General features: G+C 32.6%; 1 protein-coding gene and 1 non-coding gene across 2 annotated transcripts in view; both read left to right on the top strand.

The window, feature by feature from the left end:
- TRNAA-AGC lies at positions 1,977–2,049 on the top strand. Its single transcript has one exon. It is a non-coding gene; the product is annotated as a tRNA-Ala (tRNA).
- Positions 17,983–20,967, top strand: part of LOC109849900 (probable cinnamyl alcohol dehydrogenase 6) — an 8,459-nt gene continuing 5,474 nt past the window's right edge. Inside the window, exons 1-3 of the mRNA XM_020419783.1 lie at positions 17,983–18,155; positions 18,267–18,380; positions 20,263–20,490. Of these exons, the coding sequence (XP_020275372.1) occupies positions 18,085–18,155; positions 18,267–18,380; positions 20,263–20,490 (413 nt within the window). The 5' untranslated portion in view covers positions 17,983–18,084. The remainder of the gene's footprint in view (positions 18,156–18,266; positions 18,381–20,262; positions 20,491–20,967) is intronic.

Here is a 20,967-nt window from a genome sequence, read left to right as displayed (position 1 = left end):
GTTTTGAAGAAATCATTGCCTTGTAATCTCTTCTTGATCCATAGAAGAATCCTCTGATTGAGCCTTCCTTTATTAACGAGAAAGTCATCTGATTGTAACCTTCTTAGTCAAAACTATCGGTCGAAGTCTGATAGGGGTCAACTATCCATTGTGATTTTTAGACAGCCTACAGTCGCCTAGCATATGGTCAAATCGAGGATGTGAGATTTGATCCGAGTGCACATTTGGGATTTAGATGCGTGTTTGATTATTAGGTATTGGCTTATGATTTTGTTCTGAGCAGGTATGTTATATTTGACTCTCGGCAGGTGGAGAGTGTTGATTAGATCGTTAGGATATCACAGCGAGTGGAGGGTGATGCTACTCCATATTGGGTGGAGATTACTCCACATACTCCAGATCATACTGTATCATTTGATATTCCAGCTAAGGTGACACAGATTGGGGATCATGTTGATTTGGATGCAGATGATGAGTTGGTTCATTCGAGTGCAACTAGTGGACATAGTTTGGATTTGGATATGGCTGTTGGCTCACCTCAGATGGAGGTGTTTGGATCATTTCACTTTGGGGCTATTGGGAGAGCTATCAGTTGCAGATTTGTTGGAGATGTTGGAGAAGGGTTGAGAACTCTTCTAGTTGATTGAGGGTCTTTAGAGGCCATTTGGTGAACTACGTGAAGGCTTGGTTCCTTGGGCAAGAGGATACGTATGCAGTTATTTACGATGCAACATGTCCAGTGAGTCGATACCGATGTTTGGAGAGTGATCACATTCTCATTTTGGTCTTGACTTGTTGTGGATTGAGTTCGTTGCCGTGGATTTATTCCATTTCGTACTGGACGCAACAAGTAAGACGTTTGGTTGGTACTGGTGTCGGCTCAGTTTTGGGAAAACTTTGTCGAGGTGGAGGATCGTAGAAACGACGAAAACATTGGAGAAGATCAGAAAAAATGGAGCTGACAGACATTCGGGTACTCTCCAGTCGACCGCGAACTTTGGCACAGTCGACCGGCAACGTGCACGACTTTGTACAGGTTCTGGATTTTTGGTCGGTCGACCGCGATGATTTCGATGGTCGACCGAAAAACCCTGTAATCGATTTTTTGTTTTCTGTCGTTCTGGCCGGTCGACCGAGACGTCAAGTGCGGTCGACCGCGAGTCGGGTTCAAGTCTGTTTTGGTTTCTAGTTCTGTTTGGGATTTGTGCTTGGTATAAATACAAACACACGTTTTAGGGTTTCTTTGGGATTGTTTTAGAGGATATTTGGAGCACAGAAAAGGGGTATTTTCTGAGCTATTTGTTAGGATTTTGTTTGGAGAGAATTAGAGATTTGTTGGTGAGTTCGAGTGATTTGTAATCTCAGTTTGTACTCTTCTTCTTTATTAGTGAAAATATCATCCCCTTCTTGCCCTGTGGACGTAGGAAACTTGCCGAACCACGTAAAATTGGTTTTTTTGTGTTTGTGGTATTACTTTGGTTTGTTTGACCTTCTCTCGACGTTTGGTTTGGTTCCTCAATGCACATCGGTTTTGGCTTCCGCCCACAACAATCAATCCATCCAAGCTATGCTGCTTGGATTCTACCATGCGGCTCGAAAAGTATGTGATAACCCACCGCTAACCCACCGCCACAATTTTTTTTTTCTACAAGTTCGAACACCTAGAAGATCATATTTCAAGATCTCGATTGGGGTAGTGAAGTTTGGTGGGTGTTTATACATAGTCAACAGACTGTTTTCATGTTTCGGGTGCTCTTTCTATAAATAGCTATAGAGCTTTTGCAAACATTTATTTACATAACAGCACGTATGTGGTATTGCCTCGGTTAATAGTAAAGAGAGAAAGCATTTCTTCTTCTCAATTCTATAATGAGGGAATAATGATTCTCTGACCATGGGTCGATTAAACACTCATTTGCATTTTGCGGTCTAGATTAATGATTAATATATGATATTATAATGGCACAAAATATAAGGGGGATGTAGCTCAGATGGTAGAGCGCTCGCTTAGCATGCGAGAGGTACGGGGATCGATACCCCGCATCTCCAATTTTCATTTTAAGAATGTTTTTAAAACAATTTCCTTTATCGAGAGAGAGCAGTCCTCTTTTATTAAGGCCCAATTCATTTATTATAGAACCAAACAATTTTAGCCCATTGTAATTTTGTCAAATCCTCACCTTATTTCTTTTAAAACCATGGAGGTATAAGATCAATAACATTTATTTCCTGCTAATTGAGAATATATCAGATATTATTATTTTCACAAAAATATTAATTTGATGAAATTGTATTACTACATTCTTTGCAAACTCACCTACAATGCCTCTCTACATACAATCAAACTTTTCACTTAAACAAAAAAATAAACACCTTCATGTTGCTATACTACCCAACAGTCTTGAAATTGAGTAAGCACAACAAGCTCAAGAAAGTTTTTGAAATATCAAAGAGAAAAACTTATATCAACTTAAGTGAACCATCCACCAAACTTTCTATCCATTGATGATACCTAGAGATTCATGTGTTGCAATATCTTTTATAACTAATTCTAATCATCAAAAATCACAAATACGATCAAATCCCTATAATCTCATTCAGACTTTTCTTTTTAAAATAAAAAAATTAGGTTATAATTTTTCTCAAAAACAAAATATTATCCAATTTTTTTTATCTTCGAATTTAATTTCGAGAAATAATACCCTGATTTTTTATCTACAACCCAAGATACTTTTGTGTGAAGAAAGTATTTATTCTCCAACTCTTGAATAGTTATTTTCGTTTTTATATATTTAATTAAATTTTTTATATCTAATAGTTTCAATTTAAATTTTTCTAAGAAAAATCACTTTATTGAAAAAAGGATCTCCAATTTTTTTTCTTTAACCTATGGTGCTTTTGTTGCTTGGAGAAAAATAATTTAGTTATTTAATCCACAACTGTTCAATATTTATTTTATTTTATTTTGTATAATATTTTTTTAATTTTAACAATTATTGGAAAAATATTCTAGAAAAAATATTCTAGAAAAATATTCTATTAAAGATGTTGAATTTTTTAAAAATAGCAACTATAAAACATATTTTATGACATTAATTTGAATTTTATATTTTTAAATTTAGAAATTTGTGAAAATTTAATAAATTTGAAATTATATCATGTAAATCAAGAGGCTGTGATTGCAAATACATAAGAACTTTTAGTTTTCTAAATATTTTTTTAAATTAAAATTTTAACTGAAATAATTAATTTTTAATTTTCTAGATTTACTTGGAATTTTTTATTTTTTTACTTTAGATAGTTATGGAAATTTATTTTTGTTTTTTAAATACTGCTTAAATTAAAATTTTTACTCAAACAATTTGTTTGTAGATTTACAAATTTAATTTTAATTTTTATAAAATTAAATTTTTAGGACCATTTAAAAATGAAAGTAGAAAATTGAAGTCAATTTAGGTTTTCATTAATTTCATATTTACTCTTTTTAACTAATTTTGAAATTAAATTATCTTAAAAATGCTATTAAATTTGAAATAAGTTAAATAATATGACCACAATCTAAATTTCATAATTTAATTAAAGTAAGATGTTTTCCGTTAACTTACTTAAATTATGAATCTATTAGACATAAATTTGGTATCTTGAATTTGGCAACAAAAATATGGTAGTTTGAATTTTTTTCAAATTTTGGTCTTTTTTAATTTCAAAATTAGAATTAGATTTGGAAAAAATAAAATTTCACAACTATTTTACAAAAATACAAAATTAAAATTAAAATTTCAAAGAAGATTTTTTTTTTCAAAATATTCATTTTTATACCAAATTTAACACTAATTATGAAATTAAAAATACTAAGATTTAAAAAAGTTTCAAATTACCATATCTATGTTACCAAATTCAAGTTACCAAATTTATATATAATGGAAAAACATCTAACTTTAATTAAATTATGTGACGCCCCTGGGTTCACACAAGACTGCAGTCCAAGGTGAAACAAAAAATGTTAAACCTGTCATGCACCACATCGTGTAATAACATGTTTCATCATCATAATTACTATCTCTCTAGTAGAGTCAAATAACAGGTATAGGTACAAAAGTAAGTAAAAGATAATTAATTACTATCTCTCTAGTAGAGTCAAATAACAGGTATAGGTACAAAAGTAAGTAAAAGATAATACAAGAGTCAACTGATGAAATAATCAAATAACAGGTATAGGTACAAAAGTAAGTAAAAGATAATACAAGAGTCAACTGATGAAATAATAGAGATTTGATTAATACTTCATCATCTAACATTCTAAAGTACAAGTCAATGTTTGAAGTGAATAAACTGGAACTTCTTAACAGGTCTCAAATACAAATGTCTGAATAAAAGGAAATAAGGCACACAACCTTTACAACTTCTAGAATAAACTCTCAAAATGTCAAAACAAAGTCTACAGTGGAGCTCAAAAGTAAAATATAACTATAATAGAATAGCTGAAGCTAAAGTACCTCGCCATCAACCTGCGACTCTCTGGGCTCCGGGGTCGTTACCTAAAAGGGGGAGGGACAACGATTTAGATAATTACAACGTGAGCATAAGTACGTCGAGCGAAATAATCCAAACAAGAAAACCCTCATGTATATACCATGTAGCTCAGATTGTAAGTACTTAGGTATGAGAGGATTTTAGTATTTAGGAAGTTACAACACAAGCATAGGTATGTCGAGCGAAATAATCCAAACAAGGAAACCCTCATGTATATACCATGTAGCTCAGATTGTAAATCCCTAAATACCAAACCCAAAATCTAATGCAAGAACAAATAACTTAAAAGAATACAAAACCCATCTCTACTTCCAAACATAGTGTCATGACGAACTCACATGAGTGTCATGTGAGAAAAGAAAACGATTAAGTGTCCAACACATAGACTATATAGATTAAATGTTCAACACATGGACTGCATGAAGTAAACGTCCAACACATGGACTGAAAGTAACGAGTGTCCAACGCATGGACTGAATATAACCAATGTCCAACGCATGGACTGAATATAACCAATGTCCAACGCATGGACTAAATGAAACCAATGTCCAACGCATGGACTGAATATAACCGATGTCCAACGCACGGACTGAATAAAACCAATGTCCAACGCATGGACTAAATATAACCAATGTCCAACACATGGACCGAATGAAATGAATGTCCAACACGAGGACTGAAAGGTAATGCATGTCCAACACAAGGACTAAATATAAATTATGCAAAGTGTAAGTGTCGATGATACATGTATACACAAAAGATACACATAGGCTCATGTCACATGTGCCTCGGTGTGCAGATCGGTACTTGTGTCAAAAGTCAACTCACATGTACATATAAATCACTAACATTGTAAACTAGTGTCAGATAATCGAGGCGACCTCGAAAAGCAACTCGAACAGAACAAAAATCTGTAAAACACCTCATCAGTCGACTCATGTGTCGACTAGGATTGGTCGACTCATTGGTCGACCGAACAAAACACAAAACTAAACATTTTCCTGTCAGTCGACTCATTAGTCGACTCATCAGTCGACTCATAAGTCGACTCATGAGTCGACTCATTGGTCGACTAAGCAAAAAATCCCCAGTTTTCTGCTTACGATGATTATTTGTAAAAACGTTAACTAAAGTTCTCTTTAATAATGTCCAACAATATATATTCAATTCTAACACATGTATATCAACAGAAACGAAAGATTTGCATGTATTATTTTACATCAAAACCCTAAACATATTTCTTCATGTTTAAAAACGTATTGAAAACATTAAATCACATGAAACCCATATTTAAGACTAATTCCAGATCTGGATCTATATCACAAAAAAGTTGGTGAGCTTTTTACTAACTGAAAAGTATAGATCTTGCATCTTAGAATGTAAAGCATCTATTTTTATGCACAAAAATATGTTTTAGGCTCAAAAATCAGAAATAAAACCAAATAGAATCATACAAACAGTGGGTGTAGGGCTGGGCGAGATGTTACTCACCTTTGATATGCTGAAACAACCCCTGAATCCGAGGAGAAAGATCCCCTTCGCTGCACCTCGCCAAAACTCGCTGAAATCCTCCGAAAATTCTCCAAAAATCACCAAAATGAGCTAGGGTTTGAGAGGATAGAGGGGGCTAGGGTTTTCTCTGGGGTCTGAGGAGTTTTGGGGTTGGTTTCGGGTAGGAGAGTTTTTATGTAAGCGGTCAAACCCGAAACAAACCAACCCAAACCCGCAAAAGAAAAGAAAAATTTGAAATCAGCCCGTCAGTCGACTCATCGGTCGACTCATTAGTCGACTCATGAGTCGACTCATAAGTCGACTGAGCAGACACTATATCCAGATTCGTGCATGTTTTGTTATTCAGCCAAAACCAATGCACGGAATTCTATGAAACCACACTCATACATAGCTAATAATTTTGTTACCAAGTATATCCATGACCTCAAGTCATTTACCACAAATAAAATTATTTATCACTAATAATTCACCTATACTTCTAACAAAATACGGGGTTCTACAAATTATCAAATCTAGATCGTATTCCTAATTTCTAACTTAATTCAAATTTAATAGCATTTTTGAAATAAATAAAATTTGAAATTATTTAAAAATAGTAATTATGAGATTAATGAATACCTAAATTAATTTTAATTTTCTATTTTTTATTTAAATACTTCTAAAAAATAATTTTTATTCATGGTTTTTTATTTGCTGAAATTATTTAGTTTTGGAATTTCAAATTTTAATTTGAAATTATTTGCTGGAATTTTTTAAAGATAGTTCTAAAAATTTATTTTTATATCATTTTAATGCTAAATTATAAGTATAGGTTGATTAAATTATATGTATTTTTTGTATGTAAAATATCATGATTTTCTTAATTTGCAAAATCTTTTGAATTCCAAATGAAAGGTATTCTGAATAACCAATGTAGGTTGCTTAAATTTACTCATTTAATATATAATTATAAAATAAAAATTGTACTATTTAATTACTAATTTACTGAAAATATTATAGTACATTAATATTTTTTTGATATTTTTATAGAATTTATATATATGAGTATTTGTTATCCTACAACATGATGTATATACATAAAGGTTAATTTTTTTATTTTTTTATTATTTGTTTAAAAAGCAAAATATTTTTTATATTGATAAATATGATTAAAAATTAATTATAATTTTCAGTATAATAGTATAATTAATATTTTTAAATAATTAACTAATTAATATATTAATATTTAAAATTAACTATGTATTTAATGTTTATTATCATCATAATGATTTGATTATTTAATATATTCATATGAAAATTAAAGTATAATATTTATTATTTATTGACTAACTTATTTAATATTTTATGAAGCTGTAATTTATAGGATTTAAAGTTAACTATTTTTTTTAGATTTATTATGTTATTATTATTTAGTTACTTAGAGTGTGCTTGGTAACCAAAGTGTTTTTTTTGTAGTGTTTTTTAAAAAATAACATACCATGGTGTTTATTTTTCAAACTTGTTTTCTGGTAACCAAAACACAAGAATTATTCCTCTACAAACTCAAACAAATTATTGACCAAAAATTGTACAAACAAATCCACAAACAAAACCCACTTAGAAAAACTCAAACAATCTACATGAACATAGACGATTAGCAAAAATTCAAACCCATTAAAAAAATTACCTCCCAAATTTTCAGGGGAAGAACAGTGGCTGGGCGACGGGTCGGGGGTGGCGATTTCAGAGTGGCGGAGGTAGTGGTTGTTGAGGGGGTACTTAAGGCGGAGATGGTGGTTGTCGAGGGGCGACTTTAGGCGAAGGAAGGCCAGCTTGGACTTGAGGTCCAAGATCTCCCGCTCCAACTTGGACTTGAGTTGGAGGCTGCNGTGCCGACAATTCGAAGAGGCGACGATGAGGGTTAGGGCTAAGGGGAAAAGGGGATCGGGGGTCTGGGGGAGAAAAGGGCATCAGGGGTTTAGGGGAGAAAAAGAAACGGATCTCAAAAACACCTTTTAGGTGTTTTGAGGAAAGCGTGGATTTTTTGGACTTAGTGAAGGGTCAGCTTAAAAAAACAACTCAGTTCCCAAACGCGTGTGATTGTTTTTGTGAAGAAAAAAAACAGAAACGAAAAAACACACTGGTAACCAAATGCTCCCTTAGTTATTTAAAATATGATTAGAAATTAAGTATTTAGTTACTGATTTATTATGTTATTATTTATTTACTTATTTAGTATATTATTATAAAGCTGAATTTAAAAAGTTTAATTTTAACTATTTATTTACTAATTTGTTGCAGTAATATTTACTTAATTATTTTAACTAATTATATAAAATATATGTTAGTTAATTTTATAGAAAATAATTACAAATAATAATACGGATAATTACTTAGTTATTTAAAATATGATTAGAAATTAAGTATTTAGTTACTGATTTATTATGTTATTATTTATTTAGATTAGAAATTAAGTATTTAGTTACTGATTTATTATGTTATTATTTATTTACTTATTTAGTATATTATTTAAAGCTGAATTTAAAAAGTTTAAATTTTACTATTTATTTACTAATTTGTTGCAGTAATATTTAATGAATTATTTTAACTAATTATATAAAATATATGTTGGTTAATTTTATAGAAAATAATTGAAAATAATAATACGGATAATTACAATAAAATTTAGTCAAGAATTATTTTATGTTTTCTAATTGTCAAAATTAGTATTTAAATAATATTTCAATAACTTAGTTTTATATTAAATGAAAATTATATTAAATGAAACTTATATTGATTGAAAACTATATTAAATGAAAATTTGAAATTATGGAAACAATTTTGAAGGTAGTTAGGATTTGATTTGATATCATTTTGATATGGAATTCTTATAATTTGTTTAACCGACATATTATGTTTGCTAATTATTAATGATTAATAAGATTTTATGAAATTATATTATGATATTATTTTAATTATGGTCACTAATTTTATTATTTTATAGCATCATTTTATTTAAAATTATATTCTTATTAAATGAATTTGTGGATATTTTATCAGGATGAGAGGATAAAATAATAAAATTGTAGCATACACGCCATTAAATGAGCTTTAGTTAGTTGAAAATGATATCATCTTAAAAGGAAGAATCACTCGAACATGGGAAGGATAAAACTAAACACATGAATCTCATCTGGAATTAACTTTATTCTCCTTATAACGAGCTACATTCAAAATTATTATATATTGAATACCGCAAGGTTAAATAACACAAATTTACTTTAATTATGCTTTTTTATTTAATTTTTAACAGAATCGTCATTTACATGATTTTTGTTATAAGAATGATGCATTATAACTGAGAATATTAATATAATAAGGAAAATTTTACATTTTCTCAAATGTAAAGATTGTTATTGCAAATAAGATATACAAAACTAGTAAGCACTCCAGTATCTATTCATTTGTGTTATCGTACAAACATCAAGTTTTAGAGGAGGACAACGATGATATAAAAAAATATAAATTCAAGTTTCTTCCTTACGTAGAGATTGAATCAAGAATTGATTCAATAGAATTTTTTGTAGGTATTATATTTATATTCCTCATAGATTATCATGTATGTCAAAATATGTTAAATTTTAATTATTTTCTTATATAGACGTGATTGGAATAACTAATGAAATTTATGTGATTGATAGCATGGACATGAATGAACAAAAATTTGTTTAGAAGCTTTATAATGCATGATAATGAGTAAGTTACAATTTTATTATTGTTTATAAGAAAATGCAAAAATATATTTTAGAACTAAATATTAAATAAATATATATTATTTCTTTTATCAGGTTCAATACTATAGCTATCACTTTGTGGGAAGATTTAACATGTGCCCTGGGGGAAAACTGAAACAGGAGAATCAAAACTTAGTGTATTTTTGTGACCCGTTTGTTGTACTCTAAATTTATTATACAACGACTCTATAATTATATTATATATACTTTCAAAGGTTAATACTTTAATTAATTTATCATGTACTTTAATTTTTGTTATTTTTTTATAATTCACTTGATGTATACATTGTTTATCTATACTATTTTAGCAGAAACTTTTCTTTACCAGCACTCAAATCACGGGAATTGAGGATACGCCAGGTTGGTAATATCCTTCTCATGCTGATTGTAATAAAAAGTTAAAAGAGACCAATAGGGTTCTATGTTGCAATTTTCATAAAAAGAAAATCAAACATGTAGAAGGAAGGTAAATAGGATATTATAAATTTTATAAATATAAATAATTTACAGTTTAAAAAAATTAAATTGAATAAACAATATATAACATGAATATGCTATTTAACTTTAGGTACAAAATTATCTTACAAGTGACGGATGGAACATACATTACTATATTTGTAATATTCTATCATGATGTTCTTCGTTTGATGAAAATTGATCCTTTAGAGTTAGCAACTTCACTGGATTTGGTAAATTATATCGTAACTAAATTAAATTTTTAATATGTTTCTTAATTTAATAGATGATTTGAAAATTATTTTTATATTTGCTTAAACAGGATGTAGAAAATAAGAATATTTTATTTTTTATCAAGAGATTAATCAGTAGAAATATGCATTTTCATACTAAGGTTACAGAATTTAACACAGGTAAATGAATTGAAGACTACATGGTTATTAGATGATGATATGGACAATGAAAAGCTTAACAGACTATTATTGCTAACTGATGGAAAGGTAACATTTCAACATTCTAAGTAATAACATTATATTCTATAATTTTATGCAAAGTATTCATTTTAATACTAAATTTATTTTTATCAAAGGATGACAAATCACTTGATATGACACTTGCTAATGGCCATGGCAGTTAATTCATTCAATATACTCCAGATTTATCAACACCTAAAAATGCTTCTAATTAAAACTCTAAGAAAGAAGTTGTTGCTAAATTGATATTTCGTTTCTTTATTTCAAAATTTAAATCATGTTTATGTTGTTCTTGTAGAAACAACGAAAACATTGGAGAAGATCAGGAAATTTGATGCAGACAGAAATTTGAGTGTTTGCCGGTCAACCGCGAGCTTTGGCGCGGTCGACCGCAGATGTGCACGACTACTGGGTGTTTTTCGGGTTTTCTGGCCGGTCGACTGCTACATCAAGTGCGGTCGACCACGGACCCTGTAATGTATTTTTTGATTTCTGTCGTTCTATCCGGTCGATCGCGACGATTTCAGTGGTCGATCGCCAATCGAGTTTGGGCCTGATTGTGGTTTCTTGTTCTGTTTACGATTGCTGTTTGATATAAATAGCAACCACGTTTTAGGGTTTCTTTGGGGGAGATATTATGGGGATATTTGGAGCACAGAAAAAAGGTATTTTCTAGAGCTATTGGTTAGGATTTTGTTTGAGAGATTAAGAGCTTTGTTGGTGAGATTAATTAGTGAGTTTGAGTGATTTGTAATCTTAGTTTGTACTCTTCTTATTTATTAGTGAAAACCCCATCCCCTTCTTGCTCTGTGGACGTAGGCAACTTGCCGAACTATGTAAAAATTGGTTGTTTGTGTCGTTATTTTGCATTGTTTGGCATTCTTTCTCGGGGTTTGTGTTTGGTTCCTCGAAGAACAACAATTAGCTTCTGCGCACAACAAGTGGTATCAGAGCTTTGACTACGCTTGGGCTAGGTGGAGGAGTAGATCGCTTTAGAAGCTCGTCTAGGGTTTCAGTTGGTGATAAATGTGAGATTTTTACTATTGTGGATCTCCTTTCCGTCGTGTCGGGTTGAGATGTTTCGGAGGCTCTTATTAGGGTTTCACTTAGAGGTATAAAAATATCTCCTTTTCAGTTTGGATCTATTCTTCGTTTGTTCCGCATTGGTTTGTTAGTTCTTTGAGAAAGACGTCCGAGAAAGAAGGAGTTGTGGAGGGTACTTCTGGCGTGAAGACCGTCCAAAGTTTGAGTATTCTCTCTATAAAGATAGATGTGGAGAAATTTAATGGCACTAACAATTTTAGTCTTTAGGGATGTGAAGTCTTGGATGCGCTCAACGTGTAAAATTTTAAAGATACATTAGAGTTGGATGGGAAACCAGACGACATTAAGGAAAAGGTTTGGAAGAAGATGAATTGAACGACGTGTGGTGTGATTAGATCTTGTTTAACTCAAGATTTGAAATATGATGTGATCAATAAGACTTCAGCAAAGAAGATTTGGGAGATTCTTAAGAGTAAGTATTTGACCAAGAAAGTGAAAAATCACTTGTATTTGAAGAGGAGGCTTTACCACTTCTAATTGAAGAAAGGAACCTCCATTGGTGATCACATGAACCACTACACGAAGCTTCTTACGAATTTGGTAAATATAGATATTATGGTTAAAGATAAGGACAAGTCGTTGTTGTTGTTGAGTTCCTTGCCTGACAAGGAATATGAGACCTTCGTCCTTACTCTGATTAATGAGAAATCATCTCTTTCGTATAGTGAGGTCACTGCTACACTTGTGAATTATCAGCTTCGAAAGAAGGATAAAGAGACTCAATTGAGCCGGTAGAGGGGGCATTGGTCGCAAGAGCAAAGAGCCAAACCAAAATAGGAGGTCGCAGTCTAGAGGGGCACATCCTGGAGTCCGTAGGAATCAGTGTGCCTTTTGTAAAGAGGATGGATATTTGAAAGGCAAATACCTAAAGTTGGTTGATCGAGTAGGGAAGAATAAGGGAAAAGCTATTCAAGCTTCAAAGGTGAATGTTGCCAAGACTAGTGGCAACAATTCAGATTCAGATTCTTCGGACTATTCGTGTACTGCACTACCGTCAGTTTGTGTTACCAACTCTATAGAGTGGATGATGGATTCAGGTGCTTCTTACCACATTTTCCCTAGGAGGGATTGGTTCTCCAGCTTTCAGGAGTTGGAAAGAGGGCATGACATGCTCATGGGTAACGATCATGAATGCCCTATTGGTGGTATCTGTACCATTCGTATTAGGATGTATGACAGAGTGATTCGGGAGTTGGATGAAGTAATGTTCATTCCTCAGTTGAAGAAGAACATCATTTTACTTGGAGTTTTGGAGGCAGCAGGCTATAGGGTGACCTTAGAAGATGCATCTCTGAATGTTACATTTGGGTCCATGATTGTGATGAAGGGCGTCAGGAGGAAGAATTTTTATAATTTGATTAGAAGCATGGTGATTGGTAGAGAGCTGACGACTTCTTTGGATTTGGCTAGACTGTGGCGTTTGTTGAGGTTGGGTTATTCGATTATTGGTAACGTGCATGGATTGTTGAGGAGTTCTTTGACCTGAAGATTGAAGTCATGTGAGTACATTGATATGAACAAGGAGATTAAGGTGGAGTTTGGCACTTCTATTCATCGAGCGAAGGGTCTTCTAGGTGGTGTTCATTCAGGCATTTGGGGGCCTTCTAAGGAGGCATCATCAGGAGATAATATGTATTTAGTTTCATGTGTTGGGTACTGTTCTAGGCATTTGTGGGTTGTAACCAAGTCCCTTTAGTGTAAAGTCCTAGTAGTCAACAACAGGTGGAAGGAGTATATTGGCATAAAGGTAATATGTCGTTCTAATTTTGGTAGGGGTTCTTTTTTACGTTTGTGCCGAGCTCACGACAGTTTGAGACACTTCATTAGAGAGGAAATATTAGGGCGACGAGATGAGTTGGCAGATTTGATGAGTCGTTCCTTACTAGAGGAGGATCAGTTTGATTTCGAGCATTGGTTTGTAGAGGAGTTATGGTGTTTAGGCTTTGACATATTAGAGCCATCTTATTCATAGGTTGTTGACTGCTGCATTTGGAGAATTTGGATCTGGTAGAGCTGTTTCAGATTTTGGGTTGCTTCGGATATTTAGTTGCCCAGCATATGGTCACATCGAGGATGTGAGATTTGATCCGAGTGCATATTTGGAATTCAGATGCGTGTTTGGTTATCAGTTGTTGGACTCTAATATTGTTCTGAACAGGTATGTCACACTTGACTCTCGGCAGGTGGAGAGTGTTGGACAGATCATTGGGATATCACAGCGGGTGGAGAGTGATGTTACTCCACGTTAGGTGGAGATTACTCCACATTCTCCAGATCATTTTGCATCGTTTGAGATTCCAGCTGAGGTGACATAGAATGAGGATCATATTGATGTGGATGCAGATGATGAGTTTGTTGATTCGAGTGCAGCTAGTGGACATAGTTTGAATTTTGGATATGACCGTTGGTTCACCTCAGGTGGAGGTGATTGGTTTGTCTTGCTCTGATTGTGATTTGTGCTTATGTTTTGGTTGTGATCTTTCTCATTCTTGTTCGTACACTATTTGACTTTCGAGTTTCGCTATGCACAACAAGTGGTATTAGATTTTGGTTTGTCTCACTTTGGCTTTCTTGTTCGTGTGCTATTTTGGTTTATCTCACTTTGGGGCCATTGGGAGAGCTATTAGCCGCAAATTTGTTGGTGAAGAGTTGGGAACTCTTCTATTAGATTGAGGGTCTTTGGAGGCCATTTGGGTGAACTACGTGAATGCTTAATTCCTTAGGCACGAGGATACGTAGACAATCATTTATGATGCAGCCAGTTTGGTGAGTTGATACCGATATTTAGAGTTTGTTTGCATTCTCGTTTGGGTTCTCGACTCCTTTGTCGTGAATTTATTTCACTTCGTACTGGACGCAACAAGTGGAATATTTGGTTTGGTTAGTGTCGTTTCAGTTTTGAAAAAAACTTCACTGAGGTGGGAATTGTAGAAACGGCGAAAACATTGGACAAGATTAGTAAATTTGATCCAGACAGTCATTTGGGTGCTTACAGGTCGATCGCGAGCTTTGGTGTGGTCGACCGCAAACGTGCACGATTACATGGTGTTTTTCGGTTTTTCTGGCTAGTCGACGGCGACGTCAAGTGCGGTCGACCGCGGATCCTGTAATGTATTTTTTTGATTTCTGTCATTCTGTCCAGTCGATCACGACGATTTCGACGGTCGACCGCCAGTCGGGTTAGGGCCTGATTGCAGTTTCCTATTCTGTTTGGGATTACTGTTTGATATAAATAGCAACCACATTTTAGGATTTCTTTAGGGAGTTGTTGTGGAGTATTTGGAGCACATAAAAGAGGTATTTTCTGGAGCTTTTGGTTAGGGTTTTGTTTGAGAGATTAAGAGCTTTGTTGGTGAGATTAATTGGTGAGTTTGAGTGATTTGTAATCCCAGTTTGTACTCTTCTTCTTTATTAGTAAAAACCCTATCTTCTTCTTGCCCCGTGAATGTAGGCAATTGCCGAACCACGTAAAAATTAGTTGTTTGTGTTTGTGCCATTATTTTACATTGTTTGGCTTTCTTTCTCAGCGTTTGTGTTTGGTTCCTTGAAGCACAACAATTGATTTCTGCGCACAACCATTCTAAGACGTATATTACTATCTTAGGACAAGAAACCAGTTGAAGTGAATCAAGATAGTACCCTTGATAATCAATTTGTTGAATTAAATCCAGATTTATCCATACTGATATGCACTACTAATAGCAAAGGTAAAAAGAAGATGTTGGATGTATCACCTATTGTTACGCTTGATTCTTCTGTATTAAAACTCCACCTACAATTAGTGAAAAAATAAGAATATAATCAGGTTGGCTTATTTTTACATTAACTAATTTTAATATATAAATTTTAATCTATAAATTTTAATCTTAAATTTACTGAATAAATATATTTTATATTTTACAGAGATGGACAAAGTATCAGCTCTTTCAACTTTGAAAAGATGATTATGATGGAGAAAAAATATTTAAAAATTATTAGACCTTTTATTAATATTTTGCTTATTAAATCCTATGATTGGTTGATTGATTGAGAACTTCTATAACTAATAAATTTGAAATACAAATTTAACTAATAAATTTGACTAATAAATTTTCATATATATGAATAATATTTATTCTCATTGAAGAATCATTGTATGAATAATATTTATTTTCATAGCACAACAGAAGAATCATTATAGAGAAAAAAAAGTTAACTACTAACCTTATTTAACTAATAAATTTGGAATACAAAATTTTCATATATATGAATAATATTTATTCTTATTGAAACAGAAAAATAATTAAAGTCTGTAATTCTAGAAGTTTGTGTTGAACATCGGAAATGCATTCAAGTTCTCTATGAAGTAAGATGAGAAGATAAAAAAAGATGAACAAAAAATCCAGGGAAAGATAAAATACAAGAAATTCAGCTCCAGTCTAATGTCACAATCGATGTAGACGACGAATACATTATGCTAGAATTACAGAAGAAAAAGATAATACTAGAGAAGGATTGATCTCGACTCAATAAAAAATGAAACATAAAGAATAAAAGACATTAATGTTTTTTTGAATATTTTATAGAATATTTTAATTTTTTGAGTAAAATTAGGAATCTCTAGAAGGAATTTTTATGAACTTTTAAATATTTTTATATACTTATGTGGATGTTTTTATCATATAAAAGTGTGTTAAATTTAGCATTAATCTTTAGTTTATAATTTTTTATGAAGTCTATCAATGATTAGGAACAAACTTCATAATTTCTTTATAGATTCGTTCTAGCCCACTTTTAATCTGTCATTTTGGCTTATTGGCTTTAATTATTCGTCTTCCTTCTATAAAGTTATTTTTAAGTGTTTTTTATTTTTAAAAAACTATACTTTCCCATGTCAAGCTCGATTTCATGTCGGTCTAAATAACATGAAAATTCAAATTAGTTTTGGAATACATTTGTTTCCTATCAATTCAATTATTAATATAAAAATTTAAATTCGCTATAGCCCATTCAAACAAACATTAAAGAAAATAAATAATCACAATACTAAAGTTTAAAGATATAAGTGAGAAAAATTATCAAAGTGGAACCAAAGAACAAATTTTTAGTAAGGAAATAGATTAATAATACTTAAACAAGGTATTTAACCACGTGTATTGCACATGCATAAAACCTGGGTGTTTGAAAACTATTTGTTAGTGGTACTTCTAGAAAATCTGACATAGATTGATTGGTAGCTATACCATCTGACCACTACTCTTGATGAGAACATGTGATCATTGGTGATAAATTTGAAACTACGTGGGCATGAGATGAAATTTAGCCCCAAATTCAAAAGATATGTTCATGCAGTTCATGTGATAGTTTCAAAATTGACTCCGCATAAGCTCGAGCATTTTTTTTTCTTTTTGGTTATGCCATTTGGGGAAGATGAAAAGACTTGTTTAAAATAAATAGATAGATAGATAAATAAATAAATAAAAGTTTTTTCCCTAAATTATGACTGTCCATCTCTGCCTACAGCTGGTATTTACAACCCAACAAGTTGGTATTTGGGTCAAGGTTCTCTCTATTTGCTTTGAGACTTTGCTAGAATGAGTTAATGTTTGAAGTGGAGCACTCATGCTGTTACATATGGCTCTCGTATAACTTGATCCAACACAATTTTGAGTTTTCTCTGATGCACGCAGTCTCATCCTCTCACACTCACCTCTGACATGAATCTGCTGCTTGTCTGTGATTTGTTAATTTGTGACGTCATCTCTATTATCCATATGTACTCAGCTCGAGTTTGGCTCAACTGCATTCGAGCCAAGGTGAATATTGGTCGGAAGCGTCTCGGGTCCATTCAGTTTAATAAATGAGTAATTTTGGTCTAGTGAAGCATGATAAATAGGCATATTTGGCAACCTTCCAAAGGGATCTCTGTGTTAGGTCCAAGCCAGAAAAATATAACCTCTTCAAGCAATCTGATAAATGCGCAGCGCGCGGACACGAGCTAAAGGAAGAGAGAGGGGTCAAACGCTATGTTTCGTGAGGGCACCAATTAATCCCCTACCGCCTACCCCATTAATTCTCAACGGTGCCCTGCGACCTCAACGCTACAAAGTAAAAAATTTATGAGAGATCGTAGTATTGCTTTAAATATGGAAGCACACAGAGAACCAATCAAGCTCAAGGGAGGGAAAAAAAAAAGATAAAAATATAAGTTTGTTTACATTTTCTTGTGTGTTGAATTTTGAGGAGAGGAGAGTATGACGAAAGTGAATGGTTGGGCTGCTCTTGAGGCCAACGGGAAGATAGCTCCTTTTGTTTTTCAAAGGAGGTATTATTCGTTAATTAATTATATCTTTGGGCAATTATTTAAAGCTTACGTATGTATGCTTGGCCTTGACTCATTTCTTGTTGTTATTATTGTTTGATGATATATATGAAGGCAAAATGGGGATGATGATGTGAGCATAAAGATATTGTATTGTGGGATGTGCCACACTGATCTTCACCATCTTAGGAATGATTGGGGTATTTCGATCTACCCTCTTGTACCCGGGTAATGCTTCCCCCTCCTCTAATTTATATGAATGTTGGTATATTCTAATTAGACGTAAATGAATAAAAATCCTATCAAGATATTATATTTTCCACGTAAAAAGTGTTTTACTGCTCATCCATTTGACCATCTATTTGTTCTCATAATGATTGTAAATGCTTACTTGTTTCTTTAATCAGTGATGCGTTGTACCACAAATCGAACATGAGACTATTTGATGCTAATCTTACATTTGAGATGCTAATCATTAATTTTTGGATAAGGGTTTCATGAGCTATTTTCTTAAAGAAGCAATATAGAACAGATCGATGTCGATTTATGGTTTTGTTATTGTTTCTAAATAGAAACAAAGCCGAGTCTACAATTAATTGAGTATAGCTAATTCATTCTAGCTGCATCATAAAAACTCTTTGTAGAGAATTAGAATCTTGAATTTGTATAGAACTTGTATCCCTGTTTCTCTATGATCTATTCTATAACACTAATATTGGGAAAAAAATTTGTTTTAAGTTTTCTAGTATTAGTCATTATTTACACTGATAAAGGGGGATAAAATGAGGCTTCTCAACTATGAGTCATTGTTTCCGCAGCAATGGTGTAGGTTAAAGTCAGCAAAATAAAGAGTATTTTAATGGGTTTAACAATGCAACAACTGTAATAACAATAATATCAACAGATCTCTTCTGAAACTTTTTGTACTATCTGCATGAATCATTTACTTCAATTGCATGGGCATCTTCTTCTTGAGTGGTGATAGCCTGATAATCAATCTATTCCAATACGATAAGGACTTGTTTGTTTGGAGTGTAAAACTAGCCTCGAAAATTCCTCTGTCACCATCTTAAAAAGTGAGGAGAACATTACTTTCTGGGTGTAAATCATTTCCTCCAAGAGCGATAGTTCTTTCTTGTATAGTTGTATGCATTAAAATTTAATTTATGAGCGATCAAGGACCCTGAATAGTTTTGTTGTCCGTAGTACAATAACCATTTTTTCCTTCTTAATTAAATAAAAATAATGATTTCTCCTTTTTGTTTCTTTCATCCACATCCATTTAAATATAAAAAATAGGGGTTTTTGCTTTTAGACCCATTTGTTAACTCCCATTTATTTTTAAATCCATGTACTATTATTTGTATCTTTAAGCCCAATTCACATTTTGTATTTATTTTTAAACCCAATCTTCAAAATATAAAAATAAGTGGTTTTGGGTTTAAAGATAAATACAAAAGGTGAATTGGGCTTAAAGATACAAATAATAGTACTTGGGTTTAAAAATAAATGGGAGTAAACAAATGGGTCTAAAAGCAAAAACCCCTAAAAAATAATGTGTATCCTTGACTTATAAAAGGATTCACTCATATAATTAAAATGACTTGGCTCAATCTCAACATAAGTAAATAACAGGGGGAGAAAAATACCCTGTAACTTCACATGGTTGAAATGCATTCATTGCAACAAGTAGTACAGATCTGACAGATTCTATAACCATCTAAAAACTAAGGTCCTCTACGATTAGGTTGTAACTGGAAAGGGTCCAATTATTTTAATCATTACCAACTATCTCAGTTTCAATGGATTAGATCACATTGTATAAAATTTCTATTATCACAGGCGTAATATTGACTATAATGTTTTTTTCCAAGTATACCTTCAAAATAAAAGTGGAAACTTCACGTTATGTGGCGTGACTTCATCCATTGAAAGCATAATAGACGGTAAGAACATAATTGGACGTTTTTCAGTTACCATGTAATTGAAGGGGATCCGGATCCAAAAATAAATAAAATGTAGAAATTAGACTTTTTTTTTTTTTTGGAAAAAAATATATCTTCCCTAACAAAAAAGTGCAGTGATGGAAAAATCTTGGGTTTTATTGCAGGCACGAGATTACTGGCGTGGTGACAGAGATTGGCAGCAATGTGAAGGAATTCAAGATTGGAGACAAGGTGGGGGTTGGATGCTTGGCTGCATCCTGCCTCAACTGTGAGTTCTGTGACAACTCCGAAGAGAATTATTGTGAGGAGGTGCAGTTCACATATGGAGGCATCTTTTGGGATGGAAGTGTCACTTACGGTGGTTACTCTGAGATGCTAGTGGCACACAAGAGGTATACTTATTTTGTAGCTTCATGCTAATTGTTACAATTATTAAAAAATGAAGTGTATGATAATTTCCTAACATCTAGAGTTGTTCTTTTATTTATTAACCAAGATGTATGTGCTTTCTGGTCCAGACTAGTGATGAAAAGAGTTACCGATATCCTAGAATGTTATCAAATAAAATACAAATATGGATACTGAAAATACATGAGTAGATATGGATACAAATATGATTAAAATTTTAATGGAATAAAGAACAAAAATGGATATTGTTGGGATTTTTTTATCACGCAAAACCCCCTAAAACCACCAAACGCAGCAAATAGAATCTCAAACAAGATTTAATGTGGAAAACCCTCAATAAGGAAAAACCACATGATCGAAAACAATCCACTATCACCTCTAAATTATAATCTTGTATAGAGACAAAGATAGCCAAACTCTCTCTCTCTCTCTCTCTCTCTCTCTCTCTCTCTCTCTCTCTC

This window comes from Asparagus officinalis, chromosome 7, assembly GCF_001876935.1.
Source record: "Asparagus officinalis chromosome 7, Aspof.V1, whole genome shotgun sequence".
Lineage (NCBI taxonomy): Eukaryota > Viridiplantae > Streptophyta > Magnoliopsida > Asparagales > Asparagaceae > Asparagus > Asparagus officinalis.
The sequence above is the reverse complement of the archived record's forward strand: the minus strand, read 5'-3'. Positions and strand labels throughout refer to the sequence as shown.